At 56.1% G+C, this 21,743-nt stretch overlaps 1 protein-coding gene across 3 annotated transcripts in view; it reads left to right on the forward strand.

Annotated features, from left to right (window-relative positions):
* Positions 1-21,426, forward strand: part of OSBPL1A (oxysterol binding protein like 1A) — a 113,680-nt gene extending 92,254 nt beyond the window's left edge. For all 3 annotated transcript variants that reach the window (XM_054179673.1, XM_054179672.1, XM_054179671.1), the window contains 10 exons: positions 3,108-3,242; positions 4,676-4,773; positions 5,885-6,067; positions 7,335-7,442; positions 7,541-7,630; positions 8,603-8,729; positions 13,404-13,520; positions 14,508-14,631; positions 15,720-15,810; positions 21,228-21,426. In XM_054179673.1, coding sequence (XP_054035648.1) covers positions 3,108-3,242; positions 4,676-4,773; positions 5,885-6,067; positions 7,335-7,442; positions 7,541-7,630; positions 8,603-8,729; positions 13,404-13,520; positions 14,508-14,631; positions 15,720-15,810; positions 21,228-21,330 — 1,176 coding nt within the window. In that variant the 3' untranslated portion in view covers positions 21,331-21,426. The remainder of the gene's footprint in view (positions 1-3,107; positions 3,243-4,675; positions 4,774-5,884; positions 6,068-7,334; positions 7,443-7,540; positions 7,631-8,602; positions 8,730-13,403; positions 13,521-14,507; positions 14,632-15,719; positions 15,811-21,227) is intronic.
* The last annotated feature ends 317 nt before the right edge of the window (positions 21,427-21,743 follow it).

Below are 21,743 nucleotides of genomic sequence, written 5' to 3' on the forward strand. Positions count from 1 at the left end.
GGGCACAGCAGAGCGAGAGGAGAACCTCCCTTGACCTGCTGGCCGCACTCTTTGATGCACCCCAGGCTGCCAATGGCCTTCTTGGCCACAAGGGCACATTGCTGGCTCATGGTCAGCCTGTTGTCCACCAGGACTCCCCAGGTCCTTTTCTCAGGCCTGCTCTCCAGCAGATCAGCCCCCAGTTTGTACAGATCCTGTTCTGTGCTTTTAATTTGCTGCAGGCAGCTTAAAACATGACTGTTGTGCACCCTGAGGGCTGGAATGAATAGCATAGCATAGCATAGCATAGCATAGCATAGCATAGCATAGCATAGACCAGGTTGGAAGAGACCTCAAAGATCATCGAGTCCAACCTATCATCCAACACTATCTAATCAACTAAACCATGGCACCAAGCACCCCATCAAGTCTCCTCCTAAAGATGTCCAGGAATGGTGACTCCACCACCTCCCTGGGCAGCACATTCCAATGGGCAATCACTCTCTCTGTGTAGAATTTCTTTCTCACCTCCAGCCTAAACCTCCCCTGGCACAGCTTACATACATACATAGAATAAACCTTCAAGATCATCGCGTCCAACCCATCAACCAATCCAACACCACCCAAACAACTAACCCACGGCACCAAGCACCCCATCAAGTCTCCTCCTGAACACCTCCAGTGATGGTGACTCCACCACCTCCCCAGGCAGCACATTCCAATGGGCAATCACTCTCTGTATAGAACTTCTTCCTAACATCCAAACAAACAGCTTGAGACTGTGTCCTCTTGTTCTGGTGCTGGGTGCCTGGGAGAAGAGACCAACCCCCACCTGGCTACAACCTCCCTTCAGGGAGTTGGAGAGAGCAATGAGGTCTCCCCTGAGCCTCCTCTTCTCCAGGCTAAGCAACCCCAGCTCCCTCAGCCTCTCCTCACAGGGCTGTGCTCCAGACCCCTCCCCAGCTTTGTTGCCCTTCTCTGGACACCTTCCAGCAGCTCAACCTCCTTCCTAACCTGAGGAGCCCAGAACTAGACACAGGACTCAAGGTGTGGCCTCAGCAGTGCTGAGCACAGGGCACAATGACTTCCCTGCTCCTGCTGGCCACACTCTTCCTGATGCAGGCCAGGATGCCATTGGCCTTCTTGGCTGCCTGGGCACACTGCTCACTCATGTTCAGCCTACCATCAACCACTACTCCCAGGTCCCTCTCTGCCTGGCTGCTCTCAGCCGCTGTGCCCCCAGCCTGTAGCTCTGCATGGGGTTGCTGTGGCCAATGTGCAGAACCTGGCACTTGGATGTGTTCAGTCTCCTGCCCTTGCACTCTGCCCATCTGCCCAGCCTGTCGAATGCTTTCAAAGGAAGGAGTAAGCAGCATTCTAACCAGGAGATTGCTTTCACACTTGGATTTCTCTGCACAAAATTCCCTTCTTTGTGAGCCAGAATCCCTCATTTACCTCCTGTGCCACAGGCTTTCCCTGTCCTTCCTCCCCCCACTTGCCTCCAAGAGAGATAATATCTTTAAGTAATTAGATGGCCTACATCTATTTTGAGAGTAATAAGTAACTTGGTCTTTAAAAAGGTCCTTCCTACTTCATCCATTGTTTCACCTCAGCTTCATTCACTGTTTCATCTCACCTCATCTCACCCAGGAAGTTAGTTTGATGTTTAGTTTTCCTTTCCTAGAATCCTAGGATGGGTTGGGTTGGAAGGAACCTTAAAGCTCATCCAGTGCCAATGCCCTGCCATGGGCAGGGACACCACCCACCAGCCCAGCTTGCTCAAGACCTCATCCAGCCTGGCCTTGAACACCTCCAGGGAGGGGACATCTGCAGCCTCCCTGGGCAGCCTGTGCCAGAGTCTCACCACCCTCACTGCAAAGAATTTCTTCCTCATCTCCAGTCTCAGTCTCCCCTCTCCCACCTTCAATCCATTGCCCCTCATCCTTGTCACAAGTCCCTCTCCAGCTCTCCTGGAGCCCCTCCAGGTACTGGAAGGCTGCTCTAAGGTCTCCCCAGAGCCTTCTCTTCTCCAGGCTGAGCAGCCCCAACTCTCAGCCTGTCCCCACAGGGGAGGTTCTCCAATCTCTGATCAGGCTGGGCAGGACTGGCCGTGGGGCTGGGCTGCAGGGCTGTCTGCAGGGGCTGGGCTGCAGGGCTCAGCTGCGGGGCTGGCTGCAGGGGCTGAGCTGCAGGGCTGGCTGCAGGGCTCAGCTGTGGGGCTGGGCTGCAGGGCTCAGCTGCAGGGCTGGCTGCAGGGGCTGGGCTGCAGGGCTCAGCTGTGGGGCTGGGCTGCAGGGCTGTCTGCAGGGGCTGGGCTGCAGGGCTCAGCTGTGGGGCTGGCTGCAGGGCTCAGCTGCAGGGCTGGCTGCAGGGGCTGGGCTGCAGGGCTCAGCTGTGGGGCTGGGCTGCAGGGCTCAGCTGCAGGGCTGTCTGCAGGGCTGTCTGCAGGGGCTGGGCTGCAGGGCTGTCTGCAGGGGCTGGGCTGTAGGGCTGTCTGCAGGGGCTGGGCTGCAGGGCTCAGCTGTGGGGCTGGCTGCAGGGCTGTCTGCAGGGGCTGGGCTGCAGGGCTCAGCTGTGGGGCTGGCTGCAGGGCTGTCTGCAGGGGCTGGGCTGCAGGGCTCAGCTGTGGGGCTGGCTGCAGGGCTAGCTGCAGGGGCTGGGCTGCAGGGCTCAGCTGTGGGGCTGGGCTGCGGGGATGGCTGCAGGGGGCTGGGCTGCGGGGCTCAGATGTAGGGCTGGCTGCAGGGGCTGGGCTGCGGGGCTCAGCTGCGGGGCTGACTGCAGGGCTCAGCTGCAGGGGCTGGGCTGCGGGGCTCAGATGTAGGCTGGGCTGTGGGGCTGGCTGCAGGGGCTGGGCTGCAGGGGCTCAGATGTAGGCTGGGCTGTGGGGCTGGCTGCAGGGGCTGGGCTGCGGGGCTGGGCTGGGCTGGGCTGGGCAGGGCTGGGCTGGCTGCAGGGGCTGGCTGCAGGGCTGGCTGCTCCCGTCATTAGCAGGGCCAGGTCAAACCCGTGGCATTAGCACTAAGAGCATCATTTATTTTCGGAATAAGCCAATTAGAGCGAGGTGACTGCAGGGCACAGGGGATCTAAGGCTTTGCTTTTCAGCACCCCTTTCATTTGTGCCCCAGGAGCTGTCGAAGATCACCATGCCAGTTATCTTCAACGAGCCGCTGAGCTTCCTGCAGCGCCTGACCGAGTACATGGAGCACACTTACCTCATCCACAAGGCCAGCTCCCTCTCCAGCACCACCGAGCGCATGCAGGTACTCTGCTCTGCTCCTTCCTGCTCAGTCCGGGTGCTTGGGGACTTTTGTTCCTCACAGATGGGTCATTAGAGGCGGGACAAAGGGGTGGTGGAAGCCTCATCCCTGGAGGTGTTTGCAGCCAGGCTGGATGAGGCTGTGAGCAACCTGCTGTGGTGTGAGGTGTCCCTGCCCGTGGCAGGAGGGTTTGGGACAGGATGATCCTTGGGGTCCCTTCCAAGCCTGACAGTTCTGTGACTCCTGTAATTTGCTGCATGTTGTGGACAGGGCACTTTGGGACATGGTTTAATGGCCATAGTGATCTTAGGGTGACAGTTGGACTGGGTGATGTTAAAAGTCTTCTCCAAGCCAAACTATGCTGTGGTGCTGTGATTCTGTGTTCATAGATTACATTGGGCTGGAGGGACCCTCAAAGGTCATCTTGTCCAACCCCTCTGCAGTCAGCAGGGACACCTCCAGGTTAGATCATGCTGCCCAGGGCCATAGCCAGTCTCTGTGGATTACTTACTGTCATTCTTAGCTGATGCAAATGAGTTTTTGAAGACTTCCATCATGCACTTGACCTGGTCTGAGGTCAGGATGTGTCCTCTTGCTTTCCAGCCACTTTTGCTTACCTAGGGGAATGTTTTGCTTTTCCTAAGGGGTTATTCTTTGGCATTTTGGTGGCCACTATTTTCTCCCCTGCCTTCTAAATAGGACTTAGCTAAGCTATTTGAGAGGATCACAAAATGGCAGGGGCTCAGAAGGGACCTCTGGAGATCATCCAGTCCAACTCCCCTGCTAAAGCAGGGCACCCACAGCAGCTTGCCCAGGATCACAATGGCCCAGGGGGGTGGGGGGAGGCTCTCCAGAAGAGACTCCACAACCTCTTTGGGCAGCCTGCTCCAGGGCTCTGGCAAAGAATTTTTTCCTTATGTTTAAGTGAAGCCTCCTGGGTTCCAGTTTGTTCCCATTGCCTCTTGTCCTGTTGCTGGGCACCACTGAAAAGAGTCTGACCCCATCCTCATGCCCCTGCTGAGCATTGATCAGATCCCTTCTGGGGCTGCTCTTCTCCAGGCTCAACAGCCTCAGGGCTCTCAGCCTTTCCTTCCCACAGAGATGCTCCAGGCCCCTCAGCATCTTCATAGCCTCTGTTGGACTCTCTCCAGTACTCCTCTGTCTCTACTGAACCGGGGAGCCCACAGCTGGACCCAGTACTCCAGTGGCAGCCTGACTAGTGTGGAGTAAAGGGAGAGGAGACCCTCCCCGCGCCTGCTGGCCACACTCTTCTTAATGCACCCCAGGGGAGGTCACTGCCCTTCTTGGCCAGGAGAGCACATTGCTGGCTCGTGCTGAACTTGCCCACTTCAGCAGGCTCATTCTGTGGTGCCACTGGTGTTGGTGCTTGCCATAGCCTGGTCCCCAGGAGGCTCAGTGTCTCTCCCTGCCCGCAGTGCGTTGCTGCCTTTGCCGTGTCTGCCGTGGCCTCGCAGTGGGAGCGCACAGGGAAGCCGTTCAACCCCCTGCTTGGAGAGACCTATGAACTCATCAGGTAAGGGGCACAGGATGGGGAGTGCTGTTCTGTGGAACTAATGTCTCAGTAGACTGCTCAGGGCTTGCAAACTGCTCTTCAGCTTGTAAGATGATGCCCATCCTCCCAGCAGCTGCTGGAGGTGCTTGCAATGCACTTTGGTGTTCAGCAATCAGAGAATCGTCAGGGCTGGAAGGGACCTCAAGGATCACCCAGGTCCACCCCCCCTGCCATGGCCAGGGACACCTCACACTACAGCAGGTTGCTCACAGCCACATCCAGCCTGGCTGCAAACACCTCCAGGCAGGAGGTTTCCACCACCTCCCTGGGCAACCTGTGCCAGGCTCTCACCACCCTCATGGGGAACAACTTCTTCCTCACATCCAATCTCTATCTCCCCACTTCTAGTTTTGCTCCATCCCCCCCAGTCCTATCACTTCCTGACACCCTCAAAAGTCCCTCCCCAGCTTTCTTGTAGCCCCCTTCAGATCCTGGAAGGCCACAATAAAGTCTCCTCAGAGCCTTCATAAGAAGGGGAACTTGCAACTCCTCAACTCCAAGCCAGCAAATGAAATTGGCCGAGCTTAAAAGCAAGTTGTGTTGACAAAAACTACTTCTTTTTTTTAGTGAAACAAAAGAAGAAGCTGCTGGGGGCAGGGAGGAGCTGTTAGAGTTGTCATACTCCTGCTATGAGCGTGCAGGGTTCAGTGGTTGTCTGCTGGTGTGCAGCTGCACCAGGGCAGGGTTTTCTCTCAGGTGGGGCTTTGCCCCTGTGTTTGGGCACAAGTTCAAGAGGTCACTGCCAAAATAAAAGGTGTTGGGGGAGCAGATTTGGTAGCTGTTGTTACCTTTTGACATGCTGGCCTGAGCTCTTCAGAATGAGGATCTGGGGGAGCAGATTTGGTAGCTGTTGTTACCTTTTGACATGCTGGCCTGAGCTCTTTAGAATGAGGATCTGCCATCTGTTGTTGATTTTGTTGTTTTGCTTTATCCCAGGGCTTTTAAGCAGCTCCTGCACTGAGTGCAGCAAGGAGCTGTGGGTCCCACTGCTTGTTGCACCACAGGGAAAAGCCCTGCAGCTTCACTGCACTTGCTGCACAGATCCATGCCTTTGGTTCTCTTTCTTTTGCAGAGATGATCTTGGATTCAGACTTCTCTCAGAGCAAGTCAGCCATCACCCCCCAATCAGTGCTTTCTATGCTGAAGGCTTAAACAATGATTTTGTGTTTCATGGATCCATTTATCCCAAGCTCAAGTTCTGGGGCAAGAGTGTGGAAGCAGAACCCAAAGGCACCATGACCTTGGAGCTTCTGGAGTAAGTTATGAGTAGCAATGGTGTAGGCACAGTGGCCACAGCCATGGGGGTCAGTGGGCATTAGAGTCTCCTGGCTATGGAATTTGGTGCTGAGGGAGATGGTTTGGCCTAAACTGTGCCTGAACCACAGTTAGATAATCACAGAGTGGAAGGAGCTGGAAGGGACCTCTGCAAAAGACAGAAATGGGCAGAAAGAAAGGTGCCCTCAGTGGGTTAACGGAGGAGGGAATCTGCAGAGAGAGGGAAAACAGCAGCAGGACTGGAGAAAGAACATCACAGAGTCAGGGAATGGTTTGGGTTGGAAGGGACCTCTACAGATCATCCAGTCCAGGGCACCTAGGGCAGGCCACACAGGAACACAGCCAGGTGGGGCTTGAAAGTCTCCAGAGACACAGACTCCACCATCTCTCTGGGCAGCCTGCTCCAGAGCTCTGCCACCCTCAAAGTAAAGAAGTTCCTCACACTTAGATGTTCAAGTTTGTGCCCTTTACCTCTTGTCCTGTCACTGAGAGGACTCTGACCCTCCTCTTCCTGACACCCACCCCTTACAAATATGTCAGACCTTAAAGGGTCTTTTCCAAGCAAAATCATTCCATGTTTCTAGGAATGGACCTTTCCACCCCTACCACCCTGATCACAGGGTGTCAGGGCTTGGAAGGGACCCAAAGAGATCATCCAGTCCAACCCCCTGCCAGAGCAGAAGCATAGAACCCAGCACAGGTCACCCAGGAACACATCCAGACAGGGCTGCAAAGGCTCCAGAGAAGGAGACTCCACAACCTCTCTGGGCAGCCTGCTCCAGGGCTCTGGGACCCTCACAGTAGTGAAGTTCCTCCTCGTGTTGAGGTGGAACCTCCTGTGCTGCAGCTTACTTCCCAGGGATAGGACATCCTCTGATGTTTGATGGCAGGTCACTGTGTGGGGAGGAAAGGATGAGAAGATGAAAGGAACTGCCATCATTTCTCCTAATATGCTGCAGTAGTTGGGGCTTGTGTCTGTGTGATCTGTAGATGCCTGGACATCAGCCCTGCTAAAAGTGGCCCAGCTGAGTTGTTCCTCACCTCACTCACTGCTAACAGTGACTCAAGTGGCTGCTCTAAGGAACTGATAAAAGCAGTGGCAGCAGTTTAATGAACTTGTTTGGCTCCCTGACTTAGTGCCATGTCCACTTCAGGACTTGTTGTGATTTCTGGCTGATGGCTTGTTGCAGGAGGCACATCTGGTACCAAAGAGAAAGCATTTGACCTTTGTATCCCCCTCCCTTTAGACACAACGAAGCCTACACGTGGACAAATCCTACCTGCTGTGTGCACAACATCATTGTGGGCAAGCTTTGGATTGAGCAGTATGGAAATGTGGAAATAACTAACCACAAGTAAGTTAAGAGTGCACTGAAGGCTTTCACTTGCTGCAAGGTTGAAGAGGAAAAAGCCTTTGGAAGTGACTTGTGCCCTCTTGTGTTCTGCCTTTTAGAACGGGGGAGAAATGTGTGCTAAGCTTCAAACCCTGTGGCCTCTTTGGGAAGGAGCTGCACAAAGTTGAAGGCTACATTCAGGACAAAAGGTATCAGCTTCAGTCCTGGGAGGAGACTCTTTCTGGTGGGTTCTGTAGAGCCTTGGATGTGTCAAGAGCATGAGTCCACAGCAGCAAGGTCACAGGATTCCAGGATGTTAGGGGTTGGAACAGGATGTTAGGGGTTGGAAGGGACCTCCAGAGGTCATCAAGTCCAACCCCCCTGCCAGAGCAGGACCATAGAACCCAGCACAGGTCACACAGAACACATCCAGACAGGGCTGGAAAGGCTCCAGAGAAGGAGACTCCACAACCTCTCTGGGCAGCCTGCTCCAGGGCTCTGGGACCCTCACAGTCAAGAAGTTCCTCCTCATGTTGAGGTGGAACTTCCTGTGCTGGAGTTTATATCCACTGCCCCTTGTCCTATCCCAGGGTGCAACTGAGCAGAGCCTGTCCCTGTCCCCTCCCTCCTGACCCCCAGCCCTCAGCTATTGATAGACATTGATCAGATCCCTCTCAGTCTTCTCCTCTCCAGACTGAACAGCCCCAGGGCTCTCAGCCTCTCCTCCCCAGGCAGTGCTGCAGTCCCTTCAGCATCCTTGGAGCCTCCCTTGGACTCTCTCCAGCAGATCCCTGTCCCTCCTGAGCTGGGGAGCCCAGACCTGGATGCAATACTCCAGGTGAGGTCTCCCCAGGGCAGAGCAGAGGGGGAGGAGAACCTCCCTGGCTCTGCTGGCCACACTCCTCTGATGCACCCCAGGACCCCATTGGCCTTCTTGGCCCCCAGGGCACATTGCTGTCCCATGCAGAACTTGTTAGCCACCAGCACTCCCAGGTCCTTCTCCCCAGGGCTGCTCTCCAGCAGATCCCCTCCCAGCCTGTGCTGAGTTGTGCAACAGCAGTGCAGGAGTTTTCCTCACAAACTAAGGATTTTTGTCTTGAATGATTAAATAAATCTCTTTAAGCTCCTTTTGTAACCTTCATCCTTTTTTTTTTTCCTCCTCCTTTTTTTGTTGTTGACAGCAAAAAGAAGCTTTGTGCTCTGTATGGGAAGTGGACTGAGTGTCTGTACAGTGTTGACCCAGCCACATTTGAAGCTTACAAAAAAAATGACAAGAAGAATGCAGAGGAGAAGAAAAGCACCAAACAGGTATTAATCATGTACAGAGGTGGTGTCCCCAAAGCCTCAGGAGACAGCTGAATATTTCAGTGGCATTTAAGAGCATTAAGAATTCTTTTCAGTTCTTCTTTCCTAGCAGGGTATGAAATGGATTGGCTGAATGCCAGCACTGAGGGATTTAAATGAGTTCTCCTGCCAGGGTTTGTATACAAACCTCCCAAACCTTGGAGTGATCTCAGGACTGGGTGGTTCCTGCCCTGCCCCTTCCTCCCAAGTCCCATGGAAGAAATAGCACATCCATGGGTGGCCCCTGGTTCTGATCACAGATGAGAACATTTGCATTCTGAACTCCTAGAGGCAGGACAGGCTCCTGTCTCATAGAACCAGAGAATCAAGAAGGTTGGAAAAGACCTCAGAGATCATCCAGTCCAACCTGTCACCCAACACCTCCTGGCTACTAAACCATGGCTCCAAGTGCCACATCCAATCCCCTCTTGAACACCTCCAGGGATGGGGACTCCACCACCTCCCTGGGCAGCACATCCCAATGGCAAATCTCTCTTGCTGGGAAGAACTTTCTCCTCACCTCCAGCCTAAACCTCCCCTGGTGCAGGGGAAGTCTTCTCACTTTGGTAGGTTATATTTGGCAGCTCTCACAAGGAGTGCTGATATTTCCTTCCCAGGGGATTCTCACACCCACAGACTCACAGAATGGTAGGGGTTAGATGATCTCTCTCCAGAAGTCATCCAGTCCAACCCCCCTGCCAAAGCAGGATCACCTAGGGCAGGTCACACAGGAGCACATCCAGGTGGGTCTTGAAGGTCTCCAGAGAAGGAGACTCCACAACCTCTCTGGGCAGCCTGCTCCAGGGCTCCAGCAGTCTCACACCAAAGAAGTTTCTCCTCGTGTTGAGGTGGAACCTGTTGTGTTGCAGTTTGTGTCCATTGCCCCTTGTCCTGTCACTGGGCACCATTGAACAGAGCCTGGCCCCTTCTTCTTGCCCCCCTCCCCTCAGCTATTGACAGACATTGATCACATCTCCTCTCAGCCTTCTCTTCTCCTGGCTAAACAGCCCCAGGGCTCTCAGCCTCTCCTCATCACACAGCTGTTCCAGTCCCTTCAGCATTCCAAAGCCTTCCCTAGGACTCTCTCCAGCAGTTCCCTGTCCCTCTTGAACTGAGAAGGCCAGAACTGGGCACAGCTGTGGTCTTACCAGGGCAGTGTAGAGGGGCAGGAAGACCTCTCTCAACCTACTGGTCACACTCTTCTCAGTGCCTCCAGGCTACCTTTGGCCCTCTTGGCCACAAGGGCACATTGCTGTCCCACAGATAACTTACTGGCCACCAGGACTCCAAGGTTCTTCTCCCTGGAGCTGCTTTCCAGCAGGCCAACTCCTAACCTGGACTGGGGCAGGAATGTTTGCTTTTTATTCCTCCACACCTGCTGCCTCTTCTTTTCTTTACTTTTCCTCTGGGAGCAAAGCTCATCCTTGGTGGTTCCACATTCCTGGTCAGCAGCATGGCTTTGGGTTTAAGTTACAGCTTGATGAAGAACTGCTGCTCACATACTGGCTTAAAATGGGGATTGTCCTCTTTGACTGAAGCCAGACTTTGGTAATTTTTAGACAGAAGGGGGAAAAAGAGAGAGAGAGCTCTGGAAGCAGTTGCTCCTCTGCAGCTTCAGATTGCTGCCCTCTCAGAGCTGATGATGAGAAGCACTGGAGCAGAGTGCTGGAGCACAGGGGGTCACTGCTTCTCTTTCTGACCCTGTGAGCTCTAAGGAGAGGAGCAGCAGAGAAAAAACAGACTGTGTGTCTTTGTGTAGCTGCACTTTGCATTGTTTCAGGTGATCCTTGCTCTTCCCTTCCAAAGGAAGCAGCCTGTTGCAGCCAGCTGAAGCTGCAGCACTGCTGTGCCCCTCACAAGCCTTGCTGCTGCTACTCAGTGCTGTGCAGAGACCTGGGGCTGTGGCAAGCTGGCTGTGCCACGGCTGCCTTCCCACTGCCCCCTCGTGTCTGCAGGGCTGACACTCTTCACAGAAGCACAGAATTGTTAGGGGTGGAAAAGCTGGAAGGTCATCAACCCAGCACCACTGTGGCCACCAAACCATGGCCCCAAGAGCCATGGCCACTGGTTTCCTGAGCAGCTCCAGGGAGGTGTTGTGATGAAGAGGTTATTAAATTTATGACTATGAAATATGAATGATGAAAAATACTATTTTATTAATTATCAAATTATTAATAACCCATGAATCACTAGCTTATATACATTCCATAAGTGGCTTAGTGTTATGATTAGAACTTAATTGAACTGGGACCTGGGGGTACTGGTTGACAGCTGCCTACACATGAGCCAGCAGTGTGCCCAGGTGGCCAAGAGGGCCAATGGCATCCTGGCCTGCATCAGGAGCAGTGTGGCCAGCAGGAGCAGGGAAGTCATTGTGCCCCTGGACTCTGCATTGGTTAGGCTGCACCTTGAGTCCTGCGTCCAGTTCTGGGCCCCTCAGTTTAAGAAGGACATTGAGACACTTGAAGGTGTCCAGAGAAGGGCAACAAGGCTGGGGAGAGGCCTTGAGCACAGCCCTGTGAGGAGAGGCTGAGGGAGCTGGGGTTGCTTAGCCTGGAGAAGGATTAGGGGTGACCTCATTGCCCTCTACAACTACCTGAAAGGTGGTTGTAGCCAGGAAAGGATTGGTCTCTTCTTCCAGGCAACCAGCAGCAGAACAAGAGGACACAGTCTCAAGCTGTGCCAGGGGAGGTTTAGACTCGAAGTGAGGAGAAAGTTCTTCACCGAGCGAGTCGTTCGTCATTGGAGTGTGCTGCCCAGGGAGGTGGTGGAGTCGCCGTCCCTGGAGGTGTTCAAGAGGAGATTGGACGTGGCACTTGGTGCCATGGTCTAGTCATGAGGTCTGTGGAGACAGGTTGGACTGGATGATCCTTGGGGTCTCTTCCAACGTTGGTGATACTGTGAACTATCTGTAGACCATTTCTATATTGATCTAACGAAGGGTGCAGTTCCGCCGCTTGGCCACTAGATGGCGAGACGCGGGTGGCTGCTGGCTCTACACAGCACTATTGCGCTCTTCCTGCGCCTCAGCGCTTACTCTGCCAGCCGCGGGTACCTCGAACTGAGCGCCAGCGGATGGAGAGCGCCTGGGAGGTACTCTGGCTGTGGTTTGTAGCAAGGGGGGGGCCCGGCAGACTACTGTCGCTGGACTGGTTCCCAGGCGAGTTGGACGGCGGCACTGGGTTACTGGCTCCTCTCTCCGCAGCAGGGGAGAGGGAATGATGGAACCTGGGCTTAGCGCGGAAGCAGGTTCCCTTCAGACAACAGGGATCGGTCCGGGTCGGCTGGCACGGCAGGCCGGGGCGAGGGTTGCCGGTAGGCGGGCTCGGAGCCTCCTCTCAGGGAGCTGTAGAGAGCAAGGAGGATCCAGGTCTCTGCTGGGGGCCCCAGAGCTGGAGGCAGTGCTGCAGGTGGGCTCTGAGCAGAGCAGAGCAGAGGGGCAGAATCCCCTCCCTGTGCTGCTGCTCTCCCTGCTCTGGCTGCAGCTCAGCACTCAGCTGGCTCTGGGCTGCCAGGGACCAGTGCTGGCTGCTGGGGAGGAAAAGAGGCTAACCCAGGGAATTCATTTATTGCTTGCAGTTTGCCATTTCAGTTGTGCAGTGTGATGGGAAAGAAAAGGAAAGGAAAGGAAGGTTCCTCTGAGCAAAGAGGACACAGTCTCAGGCTGTGCCGGGGAGGTTTAGGCTGGATGTTAGGAAGAAGTTCTTCCCAGCAAGAGAGATTGGCCATTGGGATGTGCTGCCCAGGGAGGTGGTGGAGTCACCATCACTGGAGGTGTTCAGGAAGAGCCTGGATGATGAGGCACTTAGTGCCATGGTTTAGTTGATCAAATGGTGCTGGGTGATAGGTTGAACTTGATCTTGAAGGTCTTTTCCAACCTGGCTAATTCTGTGCTCTGTAAAGAGTAGTAGCACAAACTGAAGATAGCATCTGCCCTGAGCTGCTGTTACCTCAGTGTGGAAGGGTGAGGGATGTGACTTCTGTCCTACAGCTTTCATGAAGCAGTAATGGAGTTAAATAGCAGCATGGAAATCATAGAGCCATAGAATGGGTTGGGTTGGAAGGGACCTTAAAGTTCCAACCCCCTGCCATGGGCAGGGACACCTCCCACCAGCCCAGCTTGCTCAAGGCCTCATCCAGCCTGGCCTTGAACACCTCCAGGGAGGAGGCAGCCACAGCCTCCCTGGGCAACCTGTGCCAGAGTCTCACCACCCTCACTGCAAAGAATTTCTTCCTACCTTCCAGTCTCAGTCTCTCCTCTCCCAGCTCAAAGCCATTGTCCCTCATCCTGGCACTCCCAGCCCTTGTCAGAGGTCCCTCCCCAGTGTTTGTCTTTGATGACAGGGACAGCTCTGTGGTGGAAAAGTTGCCCTTTCTTTCTGCTTCAACACCCAGCTCTCACCTTGAAGATGCTGATGCAAGAAGCTGTTGGTAGTGTCTGCCTGGGAGGAGACTGAGAGTGTGTGTGCTTTGAGAGTGCTCTCACCCTTCAGCACCAGCTAGAAAGGGTTCTGTGCTGAAATGATTTACTTTTGGACAAGCAAACATCTTTGTGTGGGATCAGAGTTGGAATGAGTGGATGTAAATGGTTCCTGACTCCAAAGACCTCCTTCTCTTTCCTTTGTGTGCTGCCTTTAGGTGGGCACTGCTGAGGAATCAGATGAGATGCCAATGCCAGATTCTGAGAGTGTCTATGTCATCCCTGGAAGTGTTCTGCTGTGGAAGATAAGTCCAAGGCCTCCAAATTCAGCACAGGTCAGCTGTGATTCTCTTGAGCTCTCCTGTCCTGCTGTGTGCTCAGCCAGAGCCAGCCCTCCTGGCTTTCCCTAGCAAGCCTGGGTTTGCCTGTTTATCACAACAAACCTTCCCACCTCGACTGTGCCACTGAAATGTGAGGTTGGAGGGGTGACTCCAGAGCCTAGGGCAAGACTCTGGGGCTAGAGGAACTTCTCTGGGAGATGGGAAGAGTTATGGAGCCTTTCCTCACCTCTTCCCTCCAGCCTGCCTACCTTGTGGGAAATCTCTGCTGAAGAGCTGTTAGAGGACAGACACTTCTTAGGAGGCCCTGTGTAGCAAGAGTGGCTGTGCCAAGGGCTGTGGAGCTGGAGAGCCAGTGGGCAGAATACAAGGGTATGGGTGAGGACAGAGAGAAGGCTGGAGAAGGCAGCCAGTGGCAGAAGAAAAGGTGCCCTCAGTGGGCTCCTTGAGGGGGAGAGGGAAAATAGCAGCAGGCCTGGAGAAGGAAAATCACAGAACAGCAGGGGCTGGAAGGGACCTCTGCAGATCATCCAGTCCAGCCCCCTTGCCAGAACAGGATCACCTAGGACAGGCCACACAGGAACGCAGCCAGGTGAGGTTGGAAAGCCTCCAGAGGAGACCTCCACAGCCTCTCTGGGCAGCCTGCTCCAGGGCTCTGCCAGACTCACAGCAAAGAAGGTCCTCCTCCTGTTTAGATGGAATCTCTGTGTTCAAATGTGTAAGATAAAGAGGGTGTGAGGTCAGTTTCTAAGGTAAGGGAGGAGCAGTGCACTGAGGGATTGGCTGCTGGCCTGATGGACCAGGACAAGGATCAGGGAGGCTCTGCCTGGCAGGGCAGTTTGGGTGGTTCCTTGAGCACCTCCTCCCTCGAGGCAGAGCAAGAGCCACTTGGGTGGCTGTTGTTGGGCAGCAGCTCTCTGGGAGTGGTAAGCCCAGCAGCTGGAGATGTTGTGAAGTCAGCTTGTGTGTGTCTGTGCATTGCAGATGTATAACTTCACCAGCTTTGCTATGGCCTTGAACGAGCTGGACAAGGAGATGGAGAGCGTCATCCCCAAGACCGACTGCCGGCTGCGGCCGGACATCCGAGCCATGGAGAACGGGGAGATAGGTAACTGCAGGGCTGGCCTGGCCTGGCCTGGGCTCCTCCACTGCCTGGGCAAACTGAGGGGCTGCCAAAGGAGGACATCCCACACTGACACTGGGAGAGCAGCTGCTGGACTCAGCACCTACACATACAGAGATCCCTCCGCACTGCGAGGCAGGGAGCCCTTCAGTGCAGGCTGTGCTCACACTGCCAGACAGGGAACCCTTCAGTGCAGGCTGTGCTCACACTGCCAGACAAGGAACCCTTCAGTGCAGGCTGTGCTCACACTGCCAGACAAGGAACCCTTCAGTGCAGGCTGTGCTCACACTGCCAGACAGGGAACCCTTCAGTGCAGGCTGTGCTCACACTGCCAGACAGGGAACCCTTCAGTGCAGGCTGTGCTCACACTGCCAGACAGGGAACCCTTCAGTGCAGGCTGTGCTCACACTGCCAGACAGGGAACCCTTCAGTGCAGGCTGTGCTCACACTGCCAGACAGGGAACCCTTCAGTACAGGCTGTGCTCACACTGCCAGACAAGGAACCCTTCAGTGCAGGCTGTGCTCACACTGCCAGACAGGGAACCCTTCAGTGCAGGCTGTGCTCACACTGCCAGACAAGGAACCCTTCAGTGCAGGCTCTTCTCAGGGTCTCCCCTCAGCCTCCTCTTCTCCACACTCAACACCCCCAGCTCCCTCAGCTGCTCCTCCCCAGCCCTCTTCTCCAGACCCTTCCCCAGCTTGGTTGCCCTTCTCTGGACCTGCTCCAGCCTCTCCATGTCCTTCTTGGAGTGAAGGGCCCAAAGCTGGAGTACTGGAGGTGTGGCCTCATCCCACCTGCCCTACTCCATGTTTACTGTAACCTGAAGAGCTTGTGAGGGTCCTCAGGCCATGGCTACAGATGGATGTAGCAGAGGCTGGAACTGCAGTGGCTGCCCTGTGGCTGCCCTGTGGCCTGGCACTGTGCTCAGACCAAACCTGGAGCTCTGCTGTTCTCTTAGAAGGCTTTGAAAATGGGCAGCTTTTACTTCTTCCCTGATTGCCTGGGCCAGATGTCCTGTCCCTGTGTGCCCCTGCACACTGATGTCCTCTCTGTGTGTTTCCCTTCCCTCAAGATCTCGCCAGTGAGGAGAAGAAGAGGCTAGAGGAAAAGCAAAGGACGGCTCGCAAGAACCGCTCCAAGTCGGAGGAGGACTGGAAGACAAGGTTGGTGTGCTTGGCTCTGGGGGGGCAGGAGGGGGACCTGACAGCCTGCTGCTGCACCCTTGGTCCCTGCAGGCTGCAGTGCTCTCCAGAGGGCTAGAGAGTTTCCCCTATGGAGACAGGCTGAGAGAGCTGGAGCTGTTCAGCCTGGAGAAGGCTGCAGGGAGACCTTAGAGCAGCCTTCCAGTAGCTACAGGAGAGCTGGGGAGGGACTTGTGACAAGGGCTGGGAGTGATAGGATGAGAGGGAATGGAAGAAGGGAGATTCAGACTGGAGATTAGGAAGAAATTGTTTGCAGTGAGGGTGGTGAGACACTGGCACAGGTTGTCCAGGGAGGCTGTGGCTGCCTCCTCCCTGGAGGTGTTCCAGGCCAGGCTGGATGAGGCCCTGAGCAGCCTGGGCTGGTGGGAGGTGTCCCTGCCCATGGCAGGGGGTTGGAACTGGGTGAGCTTTAAGGTCCCTTCCAACCCAAACCTTTCTGTGATTCCAGAGAGCTTCCAGTGAAGCATCAGGCATGGTCTCAGCCCCTTCCCCCTCTGCTTGCTCACCCAGAGCCAAGTCCCAGCTGTGTTGTCTTTGCTGAGCACCTCTGGGCTCTGGCACAAAGGAGATGTCACCTCTGCTGCTGCTTGGTGGTGGCCACTTGAGAGTTGCCTCAAGCTTGCACTCTTGGCCAGAGAGAGGAGGAAATGCTTCCTCCAGTGAACTTGGAGAGCTTGCTGCCTGTGACAGCTCAGCTCAGCTGCTGTGTGCTGGCTGCACTGCCACTCAGGTGTCCTCAGAGCTGGGGCATGACTTAGGTCACCCAGAGAGCCAAGTCCCTGTCTCTTTGCTCAGAGAAAAGCTGGGAGAAGGGAGAAATGAGCTTACAAGGGAGCTGCCAGGGGGTAGGGGGGTTGTAACTGTAAGATGAGAGGGGTCAGGTGGGGGCCCTTACACACAAGCTCAGTGTAGGACCTGTGTAAACATGAGCCAGTGACTCAAGTCTGAGCAGACAGAGGCTGTTTGAGAGTGCAGTGATCACTGACAGTCTCCCCACAGAAGGAAAAGGGTTGGTGGGTCCTCCAGAGGCAGGCCAGCTGCATCTCTGCCCTGGTAGTGGTGGGTCCTCCAGAGGCAGGCCAGCTGCATCTCTGCCCTGGTAGTGGTGGGTCCTCCAGAGGCAGGCCAGCTGCATCTCTGCCCTGGTAGTGGTGGGTCCTCCAGAGGCAGGCCAGCTGCATCTCTGCCCTGGTAGTGGTGGGTCCTCCAGAGGCAGGCCAGCTGCATCTCTGCCCTGGTAGTGGTGGGTCCTCCAGAGGCAGGCCAGCTGCATCTCTGCCCTGGTAGTGGTGGGTCCTCCAGAGGCAGGCCAGCTCCATCTCTGCCCTGGTAGTGGTGGGTCCTCCAGAGGCAGGCCAGCTCCATCTCTGCCCTGTTAGGCAGCTGCAGGCCAGCCAGGCACCTGGGGCCAGCCCCTCTGGAGTGCCTGTGTGTAACCAGCAATCATTTGTCTCTTTTCTGTTCCTGTTCAAATGAAGTCACTCAGCAGCCCAGAGTCCCAGGTTTGGACCTGTCTGCCTTTGTCTTTCCCCTGTGCCTGCTTTCCTGGAGTGTTTGGCTTTCTTTTGCCCTGAGACTGGTGGGAAATGGCAGCTTTAGTGCTTCCAAGTGAACAAGTGAAGTGCTGGAGAGCCTTGCACCTCCCTCTTCCTTTCCTCAGCTCAGGGTGGTGCTAGCTCTCACCAAATGCTTTCAGTTCTTCCAGGTGCCTGAAGCAGCTGAAGGTGGAGCTGAAAGGACCTGAGGCAGCTGTTGGCAGCTGGGGAACTGCTCAGAGCAGTGGGGTTTGGGGTGCAGACACCATCCACCAGCTGCTTCAGCTGCTTCAGGGCTGGTGCTGCTGCCCTCAGCACTCACCTGGGTATCCTTTGGGAACTGTTTGCCAGGGGGGTTCTAAACCTTGGCAGAGATTTCCCAGGCTCTCATTTCTCCAGGAGGAAGGCAGAGAGGGACAGCCTCCAAAGGATGACCAGAGAGGGTGGAGGGAGGGTGGTGCTCTGGGCAGGGGGAAAGGCATGCTGTGAAGGGGAGCCCTGTGGCTGCTGCCAGGCCAGCTGCAGGGCTGGATGTGGGGAAGGGAAGCTCTGTGGCTGTTCCCAGGCCAGCTGCAGGGCTGGATGTGGGGAAGGGAAGCCCTGTGGCTGCTGCCAGGCCAGCTGTAGGGCTGGATGTGGGGAAGGGAAGCTCTGTGGCTGCTGCCAGGCCAGCTGCAGGGCTGGATGTGGGGAAGGGAAGCTCTGTGGCTGTTCCCAGGCCAGCTGTAGGGCTGGATGTGGGGAAGGGAAGCTCTGTGGCTGTTCCCAGGCCAGCTGCAGGGCTGGATGTGGGGAAGGGAAGCTCTGTGGCTGTTCCCAGGCCAGCTGCAGGGCTGGATGTGGGGAAGGGAAGCTCTGTGGCTGCTGCCAGGCCAGCTGCAGGGCTGGATGTGGGGAAGGGAAGCTCTGTGGCTGTTCCCAGGCCAGCTGTAGGGCTGGATGTGGGGAAGGGAAGCTCTGTGGCTGTTCCCAGGCCAGCTGTAGGGCTGGATGTGGGGAAGGGAAGCTCTGTGGCTGTTCCCAGGCCAGCTGTAGGGCTGGATGTGGGGAAGGGAAGCTCTGTGGCTGTTCCCAGGCCAGCTGCAGGGCTGGATGTGGGGAAGGGAAGCTCTGTGGCTGTTCCCAGGCCAGCTGCAGGGCTGGATGTGGGGAAGGGAAGCTCTGTGGCTGTTCCCAGGCCAGCTGCAGGGCTTGCTCTACTGTATGCTGCAAGCTGCTGTGTCCTGCTGCAGTTTCCTGGCTAGAGGGCAGCAGACTTCTTGCCTTGTCTAGGAGAGCTCCCAGGAGAGCTCCTCCCCTGGTGCCATGAAGGTGTTTGAGTGCACTTCAGCAGTGTGGGGTCCTGGTGTTTCTGAAGGGATCTGTGTTGGACAGAGTGTTCTGGAGTCTGAGGCTGCTCTAGAGCCTGCTGTCTTGAGCAGCAGGCTGATTCAGCTGGGAGGCACAGCAGTGGTCTCTTGCTGGCCATGGCTCAGCTGCCCACACCAGCTGCTTGCCTTGGTTCTGACTTCTTGCCATCACCTACTGCAGGAGGTGGTCACTGCAGGAGGTGGTCACTGGAGGAGGGGCAGCCTGTCCTGACCAGTGCAGGTGCTGAAGTCACCCTGCTGAGGTGTTGTGTGCTGGGATTCAATGGGACAAGCTCAGAGCCCTCAGCAGGAGCCTGGCTTTGTGCTCTGGAGGGAGCTGCTGTTCCCTGAGGGGGGAGCTGGACACCTGCAGCAGGGACTTGGCACCAGCTGGTGCCTGCTGGGTGGAGGTGAGGGAGCAGTGAACCCTGTGAAGTGCCAGGGGTGAGGGACTGCTGTTGGCTCCAGTTCCCTCAACCAGGAGAGCCCTGAGCTGCTGAGCTGGGCATTGTGCAGCTGGCACAAGCAAGCCCTGGCTGTTAGCTGCCCTGCTCTGCAGCCTGGCACTGCACTGCTGCTGCCCTTGAGGCTTCTGCCCTTTACAGAAACCAAGTCAGAGCTGGGCCCAACGTGCTCCAGATCCTGCTCTGAGGCCTGCTGGCAGAGCCAGGGGCAGGGGGGCTGCCTTGCCCACGTGGTCCCTCCAGTGGGTGGTTGGTGGGGGGAGGCACAAGGAAGCTGGGGAGTAACCAAATGGGCCACAAAGAGAGCCCAGAGCCACTGAGCCTCTCTGCTCCTGAGGCACAGGGTTGACTGGGCCCAAGCTGCAGGAGTGCCAGAACCAGGGGTGGGAGAGGAGGGAGGAGGATGAAGCTCTTCCCCTTGAGGGTTCCCAGGATGCCCAGGGGTGGAGTCCTCATCCCTGGAGGGGTTTCAGAGCCACAGAGATGTGGTGCTGAGGGATGTGGCCCAGCAGAGGACTTGGCAGTGTTGGGTTCATGGTTGGACTGGATGATCTCAAGGGTCTTCTCCAGCCTAAACAATTCTGTGTCTGTGAACTTGTGTGGCAAGGTGATTGGAGAGGGCTGCAGGGACCCCAGGGGGACAGCTGGGCACATGGCTGCTAGCCCCCTCCCCAGAAGGTGATCATAGAATCAGGAAGGCTGGAAAAGACCTCAGAGATCACCAAGTCCAACCTGTCACCCAACTCCTCCTGACAACTAACCCATGGCTCCAAGTGCCACATCCAAGCCCCTCTGGAACACCTCCAGGGATGGGGACTCCACCACCTCCCTGGGCAGCACATCCCAATGGCCAACAGCTCTCTCTGGGAAGAGCTTTCTCCTCACCTCAGGTACACATGGAGCTGTAACCCAGAGCAGGCAGGGGAGAGGGAAGGAGCAGCAGCTCACAGCTGACTGCATGCAGATGGAACCTGGGGACCTTAGGGTTGCATTTCAGTGTCTGATGAGGACCTCCAGGCAGGCTGGGGAGGGACTGCTCAGAAGGGGCTGTGGGGATAGGATGAGGGCAGTGGTTTGAAACTGGAGCAGGGCAGAGTTAGGTTGGACAGCAGGAGGAAGCTCTGCACAGTGAGAGGTGAGACACTGGCACAGACTGCCCAGTGGGGTGGTTCAGGCTCCAGCCCTGGAGACATTCCAGATCAGACTTGATGTGGCCCTGGGCAGCCTGCTCTGGCTGGAGGTGTCCCTGCTGAGTGCAGGGGGGGGTGGACAAGATGCCCTTTGAGGGTCCCTTCCAACCCAGTGCATGCTGTGACTGTGACTCAGCTTCTGGGTGTTCAGATCAGCTCCTGGAGCCAGCAGTGCCCTGCAGCAGCTCAGCTGGCACAAGCCAGGGCTCTTCCTGCAGCCCCTGGCTGAGGTTCCAGGCACTGAGGGTGGCTGCCACACTTGTGCTGAGCTGAGGGCAGTGCAGAGCCAGGGGAGATGCAGAGCCCAGGGAGAGAACCTCCTCCTGTTTGCAGGACTGCAGTGCTTGCGGTGTTTCCATGCCTTGCAACAACTCTTCCTCCTCCTGCATGCCCACAGGACTGGTCACAACTGCTTTGAAGTCAACCTCTACCTGCCCTTCTTCATGCCATAGTCATGACTGCTTCAAGTGACACCAGCCTGGTGGCAGCAGTGAGGGCAAGCTCCAGCCCCTGAGGGAGACTGCAGCTTGGGAAGCAATTCCTCCCCAGGAGGGGGGAAGAGGTTGGCCAGGGAAGTGGAGGCTCTAAGCCTGGAGGTGTTGAAAACCAGTCTGGATGGGGGCTTGAGCAGGCTGGGCTGGCAGGAGACGTCTGGCAGGGGGCCTGGACCTCGATGAGCTTTTAGGTCCCTCTCAGGCCAAACCATTCCAGGCCCCTAGGAGAGCCAAGAGGCCTCCTGCAGGCAGGGAGGGCTTGGAGCAGCAGAGGGTGCAGCAAAGCAGTTGTGACCTGGCTGGAGCTGGGGGGGCTGCCTCACTAGCTCTCTGTGTTTCTTTGCAGGTGGTTCCACCAAGGCCCCAACCCCTACACTGGCACACAGGACTGGCTTTATTCTGGCAACTACTGGGACAGAAACTACTTTAACTTGCCTGATATTTATTAAAGTGCAATCAGGAGCCTGTGACTGACACAAACAAGTCTTAAATCTGTTCTAATGTTCCCCCTTGTTTCACTCCCCTCCTGAAAACCTGGCATCTTCCCCCCCTACCCCCCAGAACATGAACATCTCCAGGGTGAAGCTGGTGGTACCTGACCTGCAGGCCCAGAGGGAGGGGAAGCACTGTCCTGGCTGCTGCTGGGGACACAGGCACAGCTTCTGGCTGCCCTGTGTGGCCAGAGCCAGTGGCCATGGGCTGAGCTGCCCCAGGCTTTGCTGGCTACACCTGGAGCAGGGAGGGGTGTAGGAGGACTGGAGCTCCTCCAGCTGCCCCCTCCAGCCTTTCTTTGGCAGCTCACCTTGGCACAAGCCACACAGGTCGGTTGTGCTGCCTGTGACTTGGGCAACATCCAGAAGCA

Source organism: Dryobates pubescens, chromosome 3 (genome assembly GCF_014839835.1).
Source record: "Dryobates pubescens isolate bDryPub1 chromosome 3, bDryPub1.pri, whole genome shotgun sequence".
NCBI classification, from domain to species: Eukaryota; Metazoa; Chordata; class Aves; order Piciformes; family Picidae; genus Dryobates; species Dryobates pubescens.